Source organism: Loxodonta africana, chromosome 18, assembly GCF_030014295.1.
Source record: "Loxodonta africana isolate mLoxAfr1 chromosome 18, mLoxAfr1.hap2, whole genome shotgun sequence".
Lineage (NCBI taxonomy): Eukaryota > Metazoa > Chordata > Mammalia > Proboscidea > Elephantidae > Loxodonta > Loxodonta africana.
In genome coordinates, this window is record NC_087359.1 from 28,057,699 (window position 1) to 28,077,306 (window position 19,608).

Consider the following 19,608-nt stretch of genomic DNA (forward strand, 5'->3'; position numbering starts at 1 on the left):
GGTGGCACAAATGGTTAAGCACTGAACTACTAGCCGAAAGGTTGGCAGTTCAAAACCACCCAGGGGCACCTTGGAAGAAAGGCCTGGCGATCTGCTTCTGAAAGGTCACAGCCATGAAAACCCTGTGGAGCAGTTCTACTCTGCACACATAGAGTCACCGTGAGTCAGAATTGACTTGAAGGCAACTAACAACAACAACAACCTGCCTGATACAGCCACAGTATAAACACACCTGAAATGGGGACCCTCGGGGCAACTTCCCACCCAGGGCCTGGTCCTGGTCTCTAGGCCTGGTCTCAGGGCCTTAGGGCAGGGAGTCTCACTTGTTGTTTGGAGGGGCCTGGGAGTACTCTCAGCCTGTGCTAGGACCTAACAGCCTTCAAACAGCCCCACCCCCAACACAGAAGAGGCCTCAAGCCCTCTGGGGCAAACGCACCAATTCCAGGCAACTTTGTTCTACTCAAGGCTGTGGGCAATCCTGTCAGGTCCTGACCACGGAAACTTGCCTGTCACCTGCCAGATTGGCTGCTCTGGGACGGAGCCCCTCCCTGCTTGCCCCAGGCCAGGCCGTGCCCAGCTTTGAGGCCCCTTCCTGCGTGCTTCCTGAAGGAGGGCACGCAGGCAGGGAGATGGGGGTGGATGTGGAGGTGCAGAAACCTGTTTTCCTTTACAGAGAACTGTCACTAACATTCTGTCTTCCTTGACTAAGAACGGGCTCTTTTGCCAGCACTGGCTGAGTTCTAACCACTAAGCCTCTGTCTGTGTGCCCACCCTGTTTACAGAAGCACCACTACCGGGAACTGCCGGCAGAGGTGCGTGAGACGCTGGGCTCCCTCCCCGACGACTTCGTGCGCTACTTCACGTCGCGCTTCCCCCACCTCCTCTTACACACCTACCGGGCCCTGGAGCTGTGCAGCCACGAGAGACTCTTCCAGCCCTACTACTGCCATGAGCCCCCAGAGCCGCAGCCCGCCCTGCCACCCGATGCCCTCTGAGCCAGGGCGGCCCCTCCATTCTGGGCAGCCCCAGCTGGGACTGAGGGCCTGGTCTCTGCAACCCAGAGTGTGGCGCCTCCCGGCTTAACAGGGAGACCAGGGTTCCCAACCAAGTGCCTTGAGCTGCCATTCTGCCGCCAGCAGAGGATAATGCTGACTCCAGGAGGTGGGAACAGTGACCCCTCCTGACCACCAGCTGGAAGGATGTTGGACGTGAAAGCTTTACAATCAGGATGTCCACAGCGGAGGCCCATTCCAGAGATAGCGAAAGGAGTCCGCTTCGACCTTCTGCTGGATAAACTTGCTTCAGACTTAGATGTTTCTTTTTAAAATTCCTGTTTGATGTCAACCTATGGGCTGAGAGAGCCTTTCAGGAAGGAGAGGAGGGAATCCTAAGTTTTGCCCACGTGCTGGGGCAGGAGCATCTCTCTCCTAGACCAGCCAGGCTGAGAGTGCGCCGCGTGCTGCCTGGGCTAGAAGTGGGGCTTGAGAGGTGAGCATGCCGAGGAAGAGGAGGCTGCTCAGAGGGCATCATCCCCGGGGGACAGGAGATGCCATGGTGATCACAAATGAGCCCAGGTTCCCAGAGCCTGTGTTTTCTAGGAGGCAGTGAGCCTTGAGCAGGGGATGCAGTGGCAGGGACGGGTCAGCGATACATTCTGGAAGGTGAGGTCACGTCTGCAGTTTTCTCTTGGACACAAAGAGGATGCTCTGTTCTGGAGGCAGCTGAGTGCCGCCTGGTACACTGGTGGCCTGAATAGTGGCCCCCAGTGGGTCTGTGTGCTGGGCCATCTGGGGGTATGCAGGCATCTGGAGGCGAGAAATAATATGTTCCCTGGCCATCAGGGAGGGTAGCCAAGACCAGGCAGGGACAGGCCTTTGGGACCGGAGGGGCAGGCTGAGTGGCCACCCAAGAGCCTTGAGCCAGCGGGTAAGCAGTGAGGTCCCTCTGTCCCCGAGGCCACCAGGAACGGGGATGCACAGTGAGTCGGGGCCAAGGCCAAGGTCAGTGGCACTTAGGCTTTTATGGTTTTCTTGGCAAATCTTAATAACTATATATTTTGATCAAACTGTAGAATACTACTTTAGCTGTAAGTAAGCTAAACTTAACTTTAAGCTTACTCATGAAGAAGAGATGCGAAATATAATAATACATCTTCTATTTTGTGTGGTTAAAGTACCAAAAATCCAAAGTAAAACATAGCAACACTATATAAATGTATTAATTTTCAAAGTAATATTTTTTAAATGATGTCAGTGCCATGATATGTTTTCTTTAATTAATGTAATTTGTGACTTTATTTTCAGTCCAAAATTCCTGTCTTTTCTCTACCGAGAGCCTTAGAGGTTAAAATGCAACCAGGGTGCCCTGGGAGGAAGTGCACCCTGTGAGCTTCCTCCAGTCCAGCAAACAGATCACTTCAGGCCAGTCCTGGTGAACTCAGAGACTCCTTTCAGTAGTGAGACTTTCATCATCAAATTTTATACTAACTGACAGAGAGATCACAATTTCTTCTTCTCGTAAGATGTTTTTTGGGAGTGTTTTTATCAGGGCCCCTCATCAAAAGCTCTTTTTCTGGCTTTTGTAAAATTCAGTTCTCTTCCTTTCAGAATGCTGGAAATGACTTCTTCCCTTATTATTATCCTACATCTTTAGGCCTCATTGATTACCTCATTTACACCTTGGAACCCAGGAGACTGGCATCTTCTGCCTCGCGGTCTGTTTTCAGAAACACCGCCAGGGCTCTTTCTTCCCCACTTGCTGATGCACTGTGCTGTGGCCTACTTTAGACACCATTCTCAAGGGGTCTGAGCAAGAGTCCAAAGGTGGAGACAATGCCACCAGTGACCTCATGAGGCTGTCAGCTTTCTGTCCTGTCACAGGGACCACTGCCTCGCCTTGTCTTCATCGCTGAATTTCTCCTTTAAGAGTAGCCGGGTAGTTTCTAGCTGCCCAGGATTTGCAGCATCCCCCCGTTGGGCCCACCTCGCCACTGGGGCAGCTCTTTTCCAATCCCTTTTCTGCTTATGCTATTATTGGTTCCTAACCAACTAAATCTCTCAAACTCATTTATTCAACATGATACTGGGTGCTGGGGGTACAGAGATGAACAAGGTAGGCAAAGTCTCTGCCTTCCTAAGAGCTCCTAGTGAGAGCGACAACAACAAAATATCAGCACAATGAAGAAAACTAAAGTGGTGGAGGAAAGGCATGCAGTTTGGGTTTGCCTCTCTTCTGCTTTAAAAACTGCCAGTGTCCCAGCATCCACCAGATCTGGGCAGCCCATCTTCTGACTTCTGTCCCTCGCCTGTAGGAACCCAGTCACTTGTCGGTCCTTCAACAGGTTTAGAGGTCTCATGTGGATGCTTGTCATGGAACAGACCTTGGGTATCATCCGGCACATCTGATTCCAGTTTCTAGAATTCCAGTTTCCTGTGCACGCAGTGCAGTGGGAAGTTGTCTTGTCGACTAGATCAAAGTTCTACAACATTGTACGTCCTGTTGTGGCTCAGTTGTTGGAGATTTAGTTCAACTAATGGGACTTCTACAATTCCTGGAAGGCTGTTTAACATTTTAGAAGTGTACTGTCTTCATTTTTAAGACAGAATTTAGACACATCTGTTAGGAATTCAAAGGACACCATGACTTATTTAACTCTTGTATTGAACCTGTCTTTGGCACATGCGCCAGAATGTCTCTTGTTGCTTCTTGAGTCTTTTCAAAAGAGTTCCAGAGTGTCTGCATTTTGGGAATCTTGGTCTTATTTGCTAAGTCACAAAACTATGTTATGAATGAAATCTAAAGTCCTGGGTGCAAAGATGTTTTCCTCCCCCCTCGCCCTAAGTGCAGCAGTCCTCACAGGCACTTTCCAGTGAGACGTCACTCTGATCAGTCACACACGGTGTACTGGAAGGTCCACAGCTTAGTGGATCCAGCAGAGTGTTTTCTCCCCACCCACTCTAGATGAAAGGTCCTCATCAAAGTTAGCCCCGATGCTGTCAGGAAGGTTCTGTGTGCATGTGATGCATTGGCAATTCTTTGTCACTGTAATAAGAGATATGGGGGTTGCTGGCCTCACTTCTTGTAGATGTAGCACTTTCTCCTCTTGCCCACTTCCTATTCACAAGTTGGACTTGGCCTGGCTTGGTTTTCCTGAGCCCATGCCCATTCTCTGTCTCACTCTGTCCCATTGGTCCTCAGCCTTATGGTCCTCACAGAAGCGGGGCTGGCCCATGCCCATTCTCCATCTCGCTCTGTCCCATTGGTCCTCAGCCTTGTGGTCCTCACGGAAGGTGGGTTGGTTCCTGCCCATTCTCCATCTCGCTCTGTCCCTTTGGTCCTCAGCCTTATGGTCCTCACAGAAGCGGGGCTGGCCCATGCCCATTCTCCATCTCGCTCTGTCCCATTGGTCCTCAGCCTTGTGGTCCTCACGGAAGGTGGGTTGGTTCCTGCCCATTCTCCATCTCGCTCTGTCCCTTTGGTCCTCAGCCTTATGGTCCTCACAGAAGGGAGGCTGGCCCATGCCCATTCTCTGTCTCGCTCTGTCCCGTTGGTCCTCAGCCTTACGGTCCTCACGGAAGGTGGGCTGGTTCCTGCCCATTCTCCATCTCGCTCTGTCCCATTGGTCCTCAGCCTTATGGTCCTCATGGAAGGTGGGGTGGTTCCTGCCCATTCTCCATCTCGCTCTGTCCCATTGGTCCGCAACCTTGTCCTCATGGAAGCGGGGCAGGCTCAGCTTTCACAGCCCTCAGTGCTGGAAGGAAGGCACCGTGCACTTGTAAAAGAGCCTCTTTAAGTCTTTGTTCAGCTTTCTGTCTCTGCTTTTAGTTTTTGAAATTGCCGTTCTTTGTATTTCCCCTCTTTGTCCATTCCTTCACCAGTCTGGCCTTGACTTTTCCGGGAAGACAGTCACCAGGTGTTGTCCTGAACAGGTGAGCAAAAGTCCTTCTGTCCATGGTTGGGCCGTCGCCATTGAAACCAAGGTGTCTACTCTCTTCTATATTTGTTTTCTTTATGAAGCGGTGATTCCCACAAGGACCTGGCTTGGCTTTTTGTATCAAAACTTAAATCCTTTCTGTGTTCATTGGAAACCTCACAGTGAGCCTCACACTGGAGGAGCCTTAACTAACGCCTCTGGGCAAAGTCCCACCCAGCCCCCTTCACCGCCTGCTCTTGATGTGTTTGCTGGATACGGTATTTCTTTTCAGCATCCCAAAAGCTGTGACGGGGAAGTCCCCACCAACTTACAAAGCATTACTAGTCGACTACGCAGCTTTTGCAGAGCACCTTGTGTAGCAGTCTTTCTGCAATGCCCTATTTATTTAACCTATTTATATTTATTTAATTTTTACTCAAAAGTGTCTCCAGTTACAAGTGTACTTGTTGAAAGCACAGCAGATTGGTTTCAGGCACCCCTGACCATTTGAGAACTGGAAAAGCTATGCTGTATCCTTCCACAGGGTGGGCACCTCGCAGTAGTCTTATCGTTAAAGGTGAATCATTTGGTCGGGGTAAAATATTAATTTTTAGGTGATTTTTTAAAAAATCTTGTGCCATTGTGTCTTCTCCATGGACGGTTAATCATTGAGTCAGTATGTGTTAACTGTGTGATACAATCCTCTTCGTGGAGCCTAAAATTCTCTTTTTAGCTTTATATTTGATAAACTGCCAGATTGTACAACTTTATGTGTATTTTTAAAGCTGGACGATATGAGGGCCGTTATCTAAGTTAAACGGCATATTTTTGTACCTCCTGTATAGTTTTATAATTCTGCTGATGATGACATCATGTTGAGCCAACCACAAATAAAGGTAGTTTTAGATTTGGGGATCAGTTGCATCTTCTTACAGACTTGAACGGCACTCTCCAACCAAGGGCCATTCCTGGCTGTCTTCCTGGGTAGGGCTTCTGGATGGTGAGCTCTGAGCCATTGGTTCAGCGGGTGGAAGAATGGGCTGGCACTGGCCTGCCAGGCCGAGGGCTGGAACATCCTCCTTGGTGGCTGTTTTTGGGAAAAAGTTATTTGAAACACTGCAGGAAGTTCCCAAAGGTATTGATGTTTTGGGCTGAGTATCAAGAAGGCAGCCAGGATTGGACAGACATCGTGTGGTCAGAATTAGGCTTCAGCAGAGTTTGGGGCATGTGTACAGCAAATGGGGTCCCTGGGTGATAAAAACGGTTCACGTGCTCAGCTGCCAATTGAAAGGTTGGAGGTTCAAGTCCATTCAGAGGTGCCTCAGAAGAAAGGCCTGGTGATCTTCGAAAGAACAGCCATTGAAAACTCCGTAGGCACAGTCCTACTCTGACACACACAGGATCACCATGAGTCAGAGCCAACTCAGGGGCAGCTGGTCACTGGTACAGTGAATAGGATGCTGGACCGAGAACTCCAGGAGAGAAGAGAAATCATCGCAATAACTCAGACAGCAAAGTGGTGGGAGAGCCAAGACCTGAGCGTCAGCACGTAAGATGACTGCACGCGCCAGGAACATGCTCAGCTTTCCCCACAGGCTTCTCCTTCCACGGCTGGTCCTCTTCTGGTGAAGTCTGGTGAGGCTCAGTGCTCTCTTGCACCCCCAGGACAAGGTCCCCTCACAAAAGGGACTGCTGAAGCCCAGGACACCTTAGCAGTGAAAGCATGAGGAGGCTGGCTCCTGCTCTACAGACACCCCACTCCTGTGCCTCAGTGAGCCCAGGAGCCTCACTGAGAATGGCAGACACACCCTCCCCACTAAAGTGCTGAGTCAAGCGCACAGTCAAACTCAAGGGAGGGTGAAGGGCCGCAAGGTGTCATGGGTACCTGTTCACTGCCTCGTGTCACCTCAAGTGGCAGAGGAGACATTCTAGGATTCCCTTCATAGCTGTTAAACCAGGGCTTGGGCCAAGTCTTGAATTGATGCAGGCCTGGGAGGGAGGCAGCTGGTAGCACCCTTAGCTGCTTCTGAGGACAGAGAGAGATGGGGTCCTCACAGCAAGTGGCTGAGATTCCTCCTCGCCAGTCCCACACCCACACTACCTGCCAGTCAGGCTGTGGTCCTAGGACCTGGGGACATTGTCAGGAGAGGGGCTTGGAGACAGGATTGCGGCTTACATGCTGAGTTAGCGGTGGGCTGCAAAGACGATGCTTTTTTCTGGACATTTGATACTTTTATTAAGTCTGTATGTAACCAAATACACATACATGCACATGCGCGCGCGCACACACACACACAGGTATATCGTCAGTAAATGTTCCTGTTTGCAGTATCTTCCTATACTTGTTAATCTGTATCATTTGCACCGGACGCAGCTTTAGCTTTAGGACATGCCTTCATTATGTATTTCTCTCTCCCTGCAGACCAGTGTGTCCGTCGAGATTGAAAACATTTAACATCTTTCACTGTAGTGATAGACTGACCAGACCCTTTGGCAAGGTCAGAAATCAGGGCATGAGTCCACCTCTGAGCCAATTAGCTGTGGGCTGAGGGCCAGGGCTAGCAAGAACACGGCAGCCCCCGGGAAACCATTTTGAGAGACAGTGAGGATGGGAAGGGGTAGTTTCCCAGTGGGGTCCGGGGACGCAAGTTGGGCAGCCAGGACAGTAACTTGGTGAACTTGACCTCTGAGAGAGGTCTTGGCAGGTAAGCCAAGTAAGTGGGGACTCTCTTCATGTTCTTCTCTTCCTCTTCTCCAAATCTACCTGGCCCTTCCCAGCCTGGCTCAAAGATTGGGATGAAGCCACAGACATGTTCTCATTGAGCTTGCAGTTGATACAAAGCTGGAGAGATTAATCACCAACATGATTCATGACCAAATCGAGATTCCAGGAGATTGCAGAAACTGCAATGCTAAGCCAGAACCCAAAGGATGTTGGGAGGGCCTGCTTTTACCCTAAAGAAAAGGTGATTGTGTGAATGGTCCCCAGATCGGCCAGGGAGTGGACGTGTTCTTCTCTGAACCCCAGGGACCCAGCCACCCTTAATCGGCACTACTCAAGGCCAACGGTCTGTGTGCAGGAAGTTAGAGTATGTGCTCTGGACGGGCATTTGAAGGACCGCGCTCCATGCTGGGCATCCTACTCTGTAAGGATGGGGGTGGGTGCACGAGGTGAGGGGCCTGGAAACTGTCATAGACATTTGAAGACACGAGAGGAGTTTGACCTAGAGAGACATGAGAGCTGTCTGAGTCCCCCCAACTGTCGCGTGGATGAGGAACCGGGTTTTCTGTCTTGTTCCAGAAGGTTTAAACTAGATAAAGGGAAGCAGGGTCCAGGGCAGCCCATCCCAGGCTCCAGGGGGGGCGGGGGGCTGCCTTTTATCTTGAGATGCCTAGCAGTACAGAAGGAGACCGTGTAAGGTAGTGAGCTCCAGGTCTCTGGAGGAGTCCAACAGAGGGGACGGGCCTCACTCTGAACAAACGAGAAAAAATTCCTCCTTGGGTGAGAAGTTAGACTTAGATCTTTTCCAAATAAGAATCAACCACTGAGGTCAGCCCCTCCTTGAGATAAGTTGCTGGAACAGGGCTATCTGCCCAGATGTGAATCACAGGAAGAGGGCAGGCAGAGGGGAAGCAGCCACCAAAGAGCTGTTCCCACAATGGGGCGGGTTAGGGCGGCAGTTCTCTGGGATTCTGCCAGGGGTGTAAGGTGGCTAGAACAAGGTGAGAGAACCAAGGAGCGGAATCCTGAGTAGGTGCAGGATTACCAAGGCCCAGCCCTGGTTTCTGCCATTTTTCTGACTAGAAGCATGAGAAGGAAAACCAGCAGCCCAGTGTAAGGGAAAGATTGCTGGCTCAGGTTCAAGAGATTGGCGCAAACCTTGCTGTGCCATAACTAGGAACATGGCCCTAGGAAAGTCCCAGGGCCCTTTGACCAAGAAGTTTTTCCTAAAATACTCAGCATTTCAAGATGGCGACAATGCTCACCCTACCGTCCTCCCTCCAACACCCAAATCAAAGTCGAGAGAAGGTAAAAGCAGTTCATGTGTAACTGCACTCAAAAATAAGAGAGAACTGTTTGGACCAGAAGGAGCCTGGTGGCATAGTGGTTAAGCACTCAGCTGCTAACCGAAAGGTCACTGTGGGAGAAAGATGTGGCAGTCTGTAAAGATTACAGCCTTGGAAACCCTATGGGGCACTTCTGCTCTACCCTATAGGGTCGCTTTGAGTTGGAATTGCTTCGACAGCAGCGGATCTTGATTAGGGTTTGGACCAGATGCGGGAGGAATCGCTGAGAAACTCACTGAAGAGGGAAACGTCAGCCCAGGAGTGTATGGGTGGAAAAAGCAATGCCCTAGAAGAGGAAGCAAAAGGTCAGGGGGCCTCACTTGTGGACAGCAAGTGAGCTGGAGGCTTTCCCCAGGACACACTTCCCTCCACCTCTAAGGCTGCACAACAGCATTGGAGATGTTTGTCTTCAGGTGAGTCCCTGGGTGGTGCAGCTTGTGCTAATAGCCTAGAGGTTGGTGGTTCGAACTCATGCAGCCACACCACAGAAGAAAGGCCTGGCAATCTGCTTCCATTACAATTACAGCCAAGAAAACCCTATGAGCAGTTCTACTCTGTGGAAACCCTGGTGGCATAGTGGTTAAGAGCTATGGCTGTTAACCAAAAGGTCGGCAGTTCAAATCCAGCAGGTGCTCCTTGGAAGCCCTGTGTGGCAGCTCTCGCCTGTCCTATAGGGTTGCTATGAATTGGAATCAACTTGATGGCAATGAGTTTGGTTTCGGTTTTCGTTCTACTCTCTAACACATGGGATTGCCATGAGTCAGAGTCAACGGCAACAGGTTTGTTTTGCGGTTTTTTTTGTTTCCAGGTAAAAGCAGGGTGCGTGGAAGCTTGGGGGCTGGTGAGACCCCATGAGCACCCATACAATCAGTGGGAACCACCGCCCCCCAGGTACCTGCCAGGAAACCCATCCCACCTAGTCCCGTTCTCACTGAACAGGTGCAGAGTGTGGGCCCCAAGGGCAGCTCCTGCTCCTCCCCGAGGCGGGCATCTCCCCCAGATGGGCTGACAGGCAAAGGCAGAGACAAGAATCTCCACCCCCACCTGGGAATCCCAACTGCAACAAGGAGTGAAGTCCATCTCCATGCACTTGAGAAGAGCCAACTTTGAGAAACAGACTTCACAGAAGGGCTTACATCTGAGGAAACAGGAACTCACAAGAAGTATAATTAAAATATCCTTAGAGAAGGGACGGTGTCTGACATAGATTGAATTATGTCCCCCCAAAAATGTATGTATCAATTTTGCTGGGCCATGATTTCCAGTGTTATGTGGTTGTCCTTCATTTTGTGATTGTAATTTTTTGTTAAAGAGAATTAGGATGGGACTGTAATACCCTTACTTAGGTCACATTCTTGATCTAATATAAAGGGAGTTTCCCTGGGGTGTGGCCTGCACCACCTTTTATCTCTCAAGAGATAAAAACGCAAGGGAATCAAGCAGAAAGCTGGGGACCTCATACCACCAAGAAAGAAGCACTGGCAGCAGAGCACGTTCTTTGGACCAGGAGTCCCTGCACAGAGAAGCTCCTAGTCCACAGGAAGACTGATGAGAAGGCTGTCAGAGAGAGAAAGCCTTCCCCTGGAGCTGACACCCTGAATTTGGACTTAAAGCCTATTTTACTGTGAAGAAATAAATTTCTCTTTGTTAAAGCTATACATTTGTGATATTTCTGTTACAGCAGCACTCTATGGCCAAGACAGTGTTACATCCATGAAACACGAAAAAAGAAACGGTGGAAAAATCAAGTCAAATGGGGGGTGGGTGGACACAGCTGAAGAGGGACCCAGGATCAGTAAGTTCAGGTGTGAGATACTTTACAAAACAAAAGGGATTTAGCAGTATAGTTAAATTAAAGATCTCGATATGGAGAGATGAGCCTGGAATATCCAGTGGGCCCAATGTAATCTCAAGGGTCCGTGTAAAATGGGGGCTGGAGGGTCAGAGTCAGACCCAGTCAGCGATGTGACGACAAGCAGCGTTGGAGTGGTGCATTCTGAAGATGGAGGAAGGAGCCATGACCCAAGGAATGCAGTCAGCCTCCACTGTTGCTGTTAGGCGCCACTGAGTTGATTTTTGACTCATAGCAACCCCATCTGACAGAGTAGAACGGTTTAATAGGGTTTCCTTGTCTGTAATCTTTACAGAAGCAGGTCGCCAGGTCTTTTCTCCCAGAGAGCCCCTGAGTGAGTTCGAACTGCCAACCATTCAGTTAGCAGCCAAGTGTTTAACCATTGCACCACCAGGGCTCATTAGGCAGCCTCTAGAAGGTGAAAAAGACAAGGAAACAGATTCTCCCCTAAGTCCTACGAAAGGAATGTAGCCCTGCCAACAGCTTGAATTAGGACTTCTGACTTCCAGAACTGTAAAATAACAAATAGGTGTTGTTTTAAGCAAGGTCCCTGGGTGGACACTGTGGCTGAAACAGTGGGTGCAAATATACCTACTATTGTGGGGATGACATGTGATAGGGCAATGTTTCATTCTGTTATACATGGGGTCACTGTGAGTCAGAGATGACTCGACGGTACCTAACAACAGCAACTGGGTGGCTCCAATGGTTTGCACCGCACTCCTAACCTAAAAGGGAGCCCTAGTGGCGAAGTGGTTAAGCAATTGGCCGCTAACCGAAAGGTCGGTGATTCAAAACCCACTATCTGCTCCATGGGAGAAAGATGTGGCAGTCTGGTTCCATAAATATTACAGCCTTGGAAACCCAGTGGGGCAGTTCTACCCTGTCCTATAGGGTCACTATGAGTTGGAATTGACTTGGCAGCAAGAGGTTTGGGTTTTTTTGGTATTAGCATAGAGGTTGGTTGTTTGAACCCACCCAGCAGTGCCGAGAGACCTGGCGATCTGCCGCTGTAAAGATTACAGCCAAGCCAACCACAAGGTCACTCATCCTTCACGTGTCTGCTGCTTCCGTGGACTTTGACTTTTGATGCAAGTAGAATGAACTCGTTGACAACTTCAGTTTCTTCTCCATTTATCATGATATTGTTTATTGGTCCCAGTTGTAAGGATTTTCATTTTCTTCACCTTCAGGTATAATCTACACTGAAGGCTGTAGTCTTTGACCTTCATCAGTAAGTGCTTCAAGCCGTCTTCATTTTCAGCAGGCAAGGTTGTGTCATCTGCATATTGAAGGTTGTTAATGAGTCTTCTTCCCATCCTGATGCCATGTTCTCCTTCATATAGGATACGACCTCCCTGCACACCTTTTCCAAGTTTGAACTAGATACACAACTAGTCAAAAACAAGCACCTGGTAGTATGCAATGGATTTTTTTAAACTAATCTTCGACTAGGCTCAAATACTTCTTAATCTAACGTTCAGGCCCTAAAAGAAAACAGCCTCACAGTAAAAGAACAAAAAACGATAATTTTTCTGTATCTCTTGGGTCTTGTCTTTGCTGTCTGTAACAAGCCGAGGAGCTGCCTTTGACATCTTTCCCAAAGAAACAGCTCATTTTCCCATCTGAGTTCCTAGGAAAGCCAAAAAACCAAATTCATTGCCACCTAGTGGATTCCGACTCAGAGCAACCCTATAGGACAGAATAGAAGTGCCCCATAGGATTTCCAAGGCTGTAAGTCTTTAAGGCAGAAACCCTGGTGGCATAGTGGTTAAGAGCTACGGCTGCTAACCAAAGGGTCAGCAGTTCAAGTCTGCCAGGCACTCCTTGGAAACTCTATGGGGCAGTTCTACTCTGTCCTATAGGGTCGCTATGAGTCAGAAATGACTCGATGGCACTGGGTTTGATTTTTTTGGTTTAAGCCTTTAAGGAAGCAGACTGCCAAGTCTTTCTCCCTTGGAGCAGCTGGTGGTTTTGAACCTCCGACCTTTCGGTTGGCAACCGAGCGTTTAATCATTGTGCCACCGGGGCTTCTGTCCTAGGAGAGTATTTCAGTTTCTTCTCGCCTCTCTAGTAAAGGAGCAGCCGTGGTGGTGCAGTGGGTAAGCACTCGACTGCTAACCAAGAAGTCAGTGGTTGGAACCCATGGAACCCACAGGAAAAAGATGTGGCAGCCTGCTTTCATAAAGATTACAGCCTTGGTGCTCGCTTCAGCGGCACAAATACTCAAATGAGAAGGCTACAGGGAAGATTAGCATGGCCCCTGCGCAAGGATGACACGCAAAAATCATGAAGTGTTCCATATTTTTGAAGGAGTGTGCTGTCACATTGTAGGGAGGGCAACTAGGTCACATAGCAATGTGTGTATAAGTTTTCGTATGAGAAACTGACTTGAATTGTAAACTTTCACTTAAAGCACAATTAAAAAAAAAAAAAGATTACAGCCTTGGAAACCCTGTAGGACAATTCTACCCTGTCCTATAGGGTCGTTGTGAATCAGAATCGAAGGCAACGGATTTTTGTAGTCAGGGTATGAGAAAGAACACGGCAGCTGGTGGTACCTTGACGTCTATGTTTCCAGAAAGAACATGGAGAAAGAAGGCCCCCTCCCTTCTATAGAGAGACCCTCTCACCCTCTCCCTCCCTCAGCTCTTTGGCTGTTGGATATTTATCAATAAATTTGCTGTATCTACATAGATCACCCTCCTCAAAAACATTCTCTCAGGCTTCTAGCTCATTACAAACCTACCTGTGTAAAGGGATGTGATCTACCACTACCAGGCTGCAGCTAGAATTGTCTTTTAGTCTGAGTCAGAATCCACAGCAACAGGTTTTAGATTGAGTGGCAGGACGCTTACACACTCTGGCCAGTGTGCAGGGTCTGTGGCTCCTGGGCCCCAAGAGTTTACCTGGCTCATAAGCCTGGCTGCTGTAACTCCTCCCCATTTCTTCTCTCCACTTCTCAGGGCAGCTCTTAACCAATGAGATGAGGGTGGGAGTCCAGACAAAAGAAGGCCAAGAAACCTAGTTTTGTCAACTCAATTCCTTCATTCCAAACCAAAACTCAAACCCACTGCCATCTGGTCGATTCCAGCTGATAGCAACCCCATAGAACAGCATAGAACTGCCCTGTAGGGTTTCAAGGAGCAGCTAGTAGATTTGAGCTGCCAACTTTTTGGTTAATAGCCAAGGTCTTAACCACTGTGCCACCAGGGCTCCTGATTTCTTCATTAGCCAGTAGTTTTTTTAAGGAAGACACATCCACAAACCATTTTGCATTTCAGGATTAATATGGAAGGACCCTGGACCTCAGTGTCCTCAGCTGTGTAGTGGGGATGATCTTGTTGTCTGTCATTTTGATCTTCTGTGGATCCATATAATAGTCAGTACACTTACTAGGGTGTCCTTGAGCACAACCTACGAGAACATGGAAGTGTACATGTCCAGGCCTCAACAATAGCAACCACCACTAAACTTGGTTGAGTGCTTATCACATGCAAGACTCTGAGTGAATGTTTTATAAATGATCGCATTTATTCTTCCCAGAAGTCTTGGGTGGGGGAGTTCTGAGGTGGGCAAGAGGGGCTCTCTAGTGGGAGAAGAGCCTGGGCGTGAGATAACAAATGTCTGGCTGCGTGACCTCACCAGGTATTCAACCTCAGTTTCTTCATCTGTAAAATGAGAATAACAATAGTATCCACTCATAAGGTTGTTGTGAGGATGAAACATGGTAATAAATGTGAAGAGGTTAGAACAGCAGAAATGTTGGTACCCCATTTTGAAGTTAAGTGAATTGAAGCTCAGTGAATTAAAGCAACTTGCCCAAGGTCATCCAGCTAGCAAGGGGCTGGGTAGGGACTCAGACACCAAAAACCAAAAAAATCCATTGCCATCGAGTCAATTCCACTCCTAGTGACCCTACAGGACAGAGTAGAGCTGCCCCATAGGGCTTCCAAGGCTAAATCTTTACAGAAGCAGACTGCTACATTTTTCTCCCACAGAGTGACTGGTAAGTTCAAACCACTGACCTTTCAGTTAGCAGCCAAGTACTAGACCACTGCACCACCAGGGCTCCTTGACTCAGTCACAGGCCCTGCTAACTCTGCTCTGTTACTCAGTGTACAGGCCAGTCTAAGAAGCACCACCCTTCCTAAGGCCTGGGCAGCACTTCTGCTCCAAGTCTCTGGTTTCTACTTGCGGTTGTGATGAACCAGAGTACATTTAAATTGAGAACTCTTTCTCATTCTTGTTAAAAGAGCATGGTTCCCCAGACCATCAGCATCACCATCACCATCACCATCACCTGGGAACTTGTTAAAAACGTAAGTTCTCGGGCCTTACCCAAGACCTGAAACCAAGCCAAACCCCCTGCCATGGCGACCCCATGGGTTGGAGAACTGCTCCGTAGGGTTTCTTGGCTGTAATCTTAATGGAAGCAGATCACCAGGACTTTCTTCTGTGGTGCTGCTGGGTGAGTACGAACCACCAACCTTCAGGTTAATAGTCAAGTGCAAACCATTTGCGCCAGCCAGGGACCTAGTAAATAAACTCTGGGGGTAGGGTCCAGCAATCTTGCCTTAACCAGTCCTCCGAGGATGCCGACACACCCTAAAGTCTGAGAACTTCTGCTCTAAAACATGTGTCTCATAGAACCAAGCCCCTTAGCTAATCAAGTTCAATAAGCATGTATGGAGCATGATACGGCAGCTCAAAGAGGAATGCACCAGAAACAGGGCAGAATGTGGAGAAGGAAAGAAACAGATGCTGAAAGTAAACTGCCCAGAAGCCACCAAGCGTGGGGAGGAAAAGAACGGCCCAAATGATGCCAAGGAAGTGTGGAAGTGGGTCTCAACCCTGGCTACACATCAGAACTGTCTGTGTAGCTGTTAGAGCAGGCACCCGTAAAACCATTGCCGTCAAGTTGATTCCCACTCATAGCAGCCATATACGACAGAGTAGAACTGCCTTATGGGGTTTCCTAGGCTATAACTGTCACAGAGGAGGAAGGAAGGCTCATTACCAACCGGCGTTACACAGATGACACAACCCTGCTTGCTGAAAGTGAAAAGGACTTGAAGCACTTACTAATGAAGATCAAAGACCACAGCCTTCAGTATTGATTACACCTTGACACAAACAAAAGTCCTCACAACTGGACCAATAAGCAACATCATGATAAATGGAGAAAAGGTTGAAGTTGCCAAGGATTTCATTTTACTTGGATCCACAATCAACATCCATGGAAGCAGCAGTCAAGAAATCAAAAGATACGTTGTATTGGGTAAATCTGCTGCAAAGGACCTCTTTAGAGTGTTGAAAACAAAGATGTCACCTTGAAGACTAAGGTGCACCTGATCTAAGCCATAATATTTTCAATCACATCATATGCATGCAAAAGCTGGACAATGAATACAGAAGAATTGATGCCTTTGAATTGTGGCTTTGGCGAAGAATATTGAATATACCATGGACTGCCAGAAGAATAAACAAATCTGTCTTGGCAGTACAACCACAATGCTCCTTAGAAGCAAGCATGGCGAGACTGCGTCTTACATACTTTGGACATGTTGTCAGGAGGGATCAGTCCCTCGAGAAGGACATCATGCTTGGCAAAGTACAGGGTCAGCAGAAAAGAGGAAGACCCTCAAAGAGGTGGACTTGACACAGTGGCTGCAACAATGGGCTCAAGCATAAAATTGTAAGGATGGCACAGGACTGGGCAGTGTTTCGTTCTGTTGTGCACAGGGTTGCTATGAGTCGGAACCAACTCGACGGCACCTAACAACAACAACAACTGTTACAGAAGCAGATTTGGTACATGTCATGGATTGAATTGTATCCCCCAAAAATGTGTGTATCAATTTGGCTAGGCCATGATTCCTAGCATTGTGTGATTGTCCACCATTTTGTCATCTGATGTGATTTTCCTATGTGCTGTAAATCCTATCACTATGATCTTAATGAGATGGGATGAGCGGCTGTTATGTTGATCTACAGGACTATATTGTGTTTTAAGCCAATCTCTTTGGAGATATAAGAGAGAAGCGAGCAGAGAGACAGGGGGACTTCATACCACCAAGAAACAAGAGCCAGGAGAATAACTTGTCCTTTGGACACAGGATCCCTGCACTGAGAAGCTCCTCGACCGGGGAAGGTTGATGACAAGGACTTCCCTCCAGAGCCGACAGAGAAAACCTTCCCCTATTGTTGGCACCAGAATTCAGACTTGTAGCATCCTAGACTGTGAGAGAACAGATTTCTCTTTGTGAAAGCCACCCACTTGTGGTATTTCTGTTACAGCAGCACTAGATAAATAAGGCATCACATCTTTCTCCCTCGGAATGGCTGTTGGGTTCAAACCACTGACCTTCCGGTTAGCAGCTGAGTGCATAACCACTGCGCCCCCAGGGCTCTTTAAACTGGGCACACATGGTTACAATTTGACAGTTCTGTTGTGGGACCCCACTTTGTTTTGCTAACAGCTGCATAGATGGTTCTGCCCTGCCCATCAGAGATGGTCTTGGGCTTCACAGTGACTTCACTCAAGCTTTGATTTCCAATCCAAAAGAAGGCCCCCTCCCTTCTGAAGAAGGGACCCTCTGAGCCTCTCCGTCCCTCAGCTCTCTGTCTGTGGGGTGTTTGCAAGAGGCTTTGCTGCACAGAGCAGGTCCTCTGTGCCCCCTGAGCATGGCAGACCCCAGCCAATCCCAAAACACCCCCAGTCCAACCACACCTCCATGCCTTTGTCACAGTGTCACTGCCTGGTTCTCACCTGCCTTTCCATTGTTCCACTCTGTGCACTGCTTCTTAACCCCGGTTGCATGTTGAAATCACCTGAAGTGCCTAATAAACCATAGGTATATGTATGTGTGCAATATCCGGGACATAAAAACCAACCAGCTGCTGTCGAGTCGATTCCGACTCATGGCAACTCCATGTGTGCCAGGGTAGAGCTGTGCTGGACATCCACCTTCATTTGTATCAATGACAGATGCTATCAGAACTTTAAAGTCACACAAATCCCTCAAAGCAGTGGGCTCTGATGCCCTCTTCTTCCAACATTCTACATTGGCTTTGTCTTTCTAGGGTATGGACAGGAAGGTTCCAGAAGGAACCTCAGTGAAGAAACTGAGGTACAAAGTACCAAGAGAAATTGCTCCAGGGCCCAGCAGACCCTCAGCATCAGTGACTTTGACTTTCCTGTGGTCCCTGACACGATGTGTAATCTTGCCAGACCAGGAGTATGAGGGAGGCCTGTGTGAGTGAGAGCCTCTGCTTGTGGGTGAGCCTAGCTGCTCGCCCAGCAGCCACCTCTGCACTCAACTTTCATACTTCCTACTTCTTTGCACAAAGTCACCCTGCTACGGTGACTCTGAAAATGGCTAGGCAAAGAAGTATGATTCTTAGTTACACATGGAAGGTTCTGGTGGCGTGGCAGGTCAAGGACAATGCTCAGCTGTCTATTAACTACCTAACTCCCATTAAACCCGCTGCCATCGAGTCAGTTCCAACTCATAGTGACCACATAGGACAGAGTAGAACTGCCCCATAGGGTCTCCAGGGCTGTAAATCTTTACAGAAGCAGAGTGGAACATCTTTCTCCCACGGAGCAGCTGGTGGGTTTGAACTGCCAACCTTCCAGTTAGCAGCTGAGTGCTTAACCATCGCAGCACCACCAGCACTCCTAACTCAGGGGATGGCCAATCCTGGAACTGTCTCATCGAAGGCCCTGATCAGTGCAGGAGGAGGAGTCCATCAACAGATGAATGGATAAACAAAATGAGGTATATCCGTGCAATGGGATTTTATTCAACCAGGAAAAGGAAAGAAGTACTGATACCTACTATGACATGGATGAACCTTGACAACATCACACTGAGTGAAATACACCAGACACAAAAGGACAAATGTTTTACGACCCCACTTATATGAAATACGGAACCTGGTGGTGCAGTGGTTGAAGTGCTCAGCTACTAACTGAAAGGCTGGCGCTGGGAATTCAGCAGCAGCTCTGTGTAAGAAAGATGTGGCGCTCTGCTTCTGTAAAGACACAGCCTCGGAAACCCTTTGGGGCAGTTCTACTGTGTCCTGTAGGGTTGCTGTGAGTCAGAGTCAACTGGAAGGCAATGGGTTTAGTTTCGTGGTTTATATGAAATAGGTGTCTGGGTGGGGCAAACAGTTAGTGCTCTCCTCTGCTGACCAAAAGGTCTGAGGTTTGAGTCCACCCAGAGGCAGCTCAGAACGAAGTCCTGGCGATCTGCTGCCAAAACCCAGCCCCTGAAAACCTCTGGAGCACAGTCCTACGCTGACACATGTGGGGTCACCGTAAGTCAGAATCCACACGAAGGAAACTGGTCCTCTTGGGTTTTTAAATACAAAATATCTACAACAGGCAAGTGCCTAGAGACAGAAAGTAGATTCGTGGTAACCAGAGGCTGAGGGAGGGCGGGAACGGGGACTTATTGCTTAATGCATACAGAGTTTATGTTTGAGGTGATGAAAATATTTTAGAAATAGATAACGGTGATGATCACACACACGCACACACACACACACACAAATTTTCAAGGTAACCACAAAGGAAGTTAACAAAGCTACTCATTAAAATAAAGAAGAAAAACATAAAAACTCAGTAAACACAAGAGCTATAATAACAAAATAAAAGAAAATCCACAAACAAACGGAACTCAGCACAGGAAAGTAACAGGAGCAAAGCAAACGTCAGCACCGCACACACACACACAAAGCACAAGATGACAGTAATAAACTCATACCT

General features: G+C 48.4%; 1 protein-coding gene and 1 non-coding gene across 2 annotated transcripts in view; both read left to right on the forward strand.

The window, feature by feature from the left end:
- The window catches only part of ERN1 (endoplasmic reticulum to nucleus signaling 1), a 105,306-nt gene extending 92,751 nt beyond the window's left edge, over positions 1-12,555 (forward strand). Inside the window, exon 22 of the mRNA XM_010597028.3 lies at positions 783-12,555. Coding sequence (XP_010595330.1) covers positions 783-995 — 213 coding nt within the window. The 3' untranslated portion in view covers positions 996-12,555. The remainder of the gene's footprint in view (positions 1-782) is intronic.
- Positions 12,556-13,033: 478 nt separating this feature from the next.
- LOC111752634 (U6 spliceosomal RNA) lies at positions 13,034-13,141 on the forward strand. Its single transcript, XR_002787527.1, has one exon. It is a non-coding gene; the product is annotated as a U6 spliceosomal RNA (small nuclear RNA).
- Positions 13,142-19,608: the final 6,467 nt, after the last annotated feature.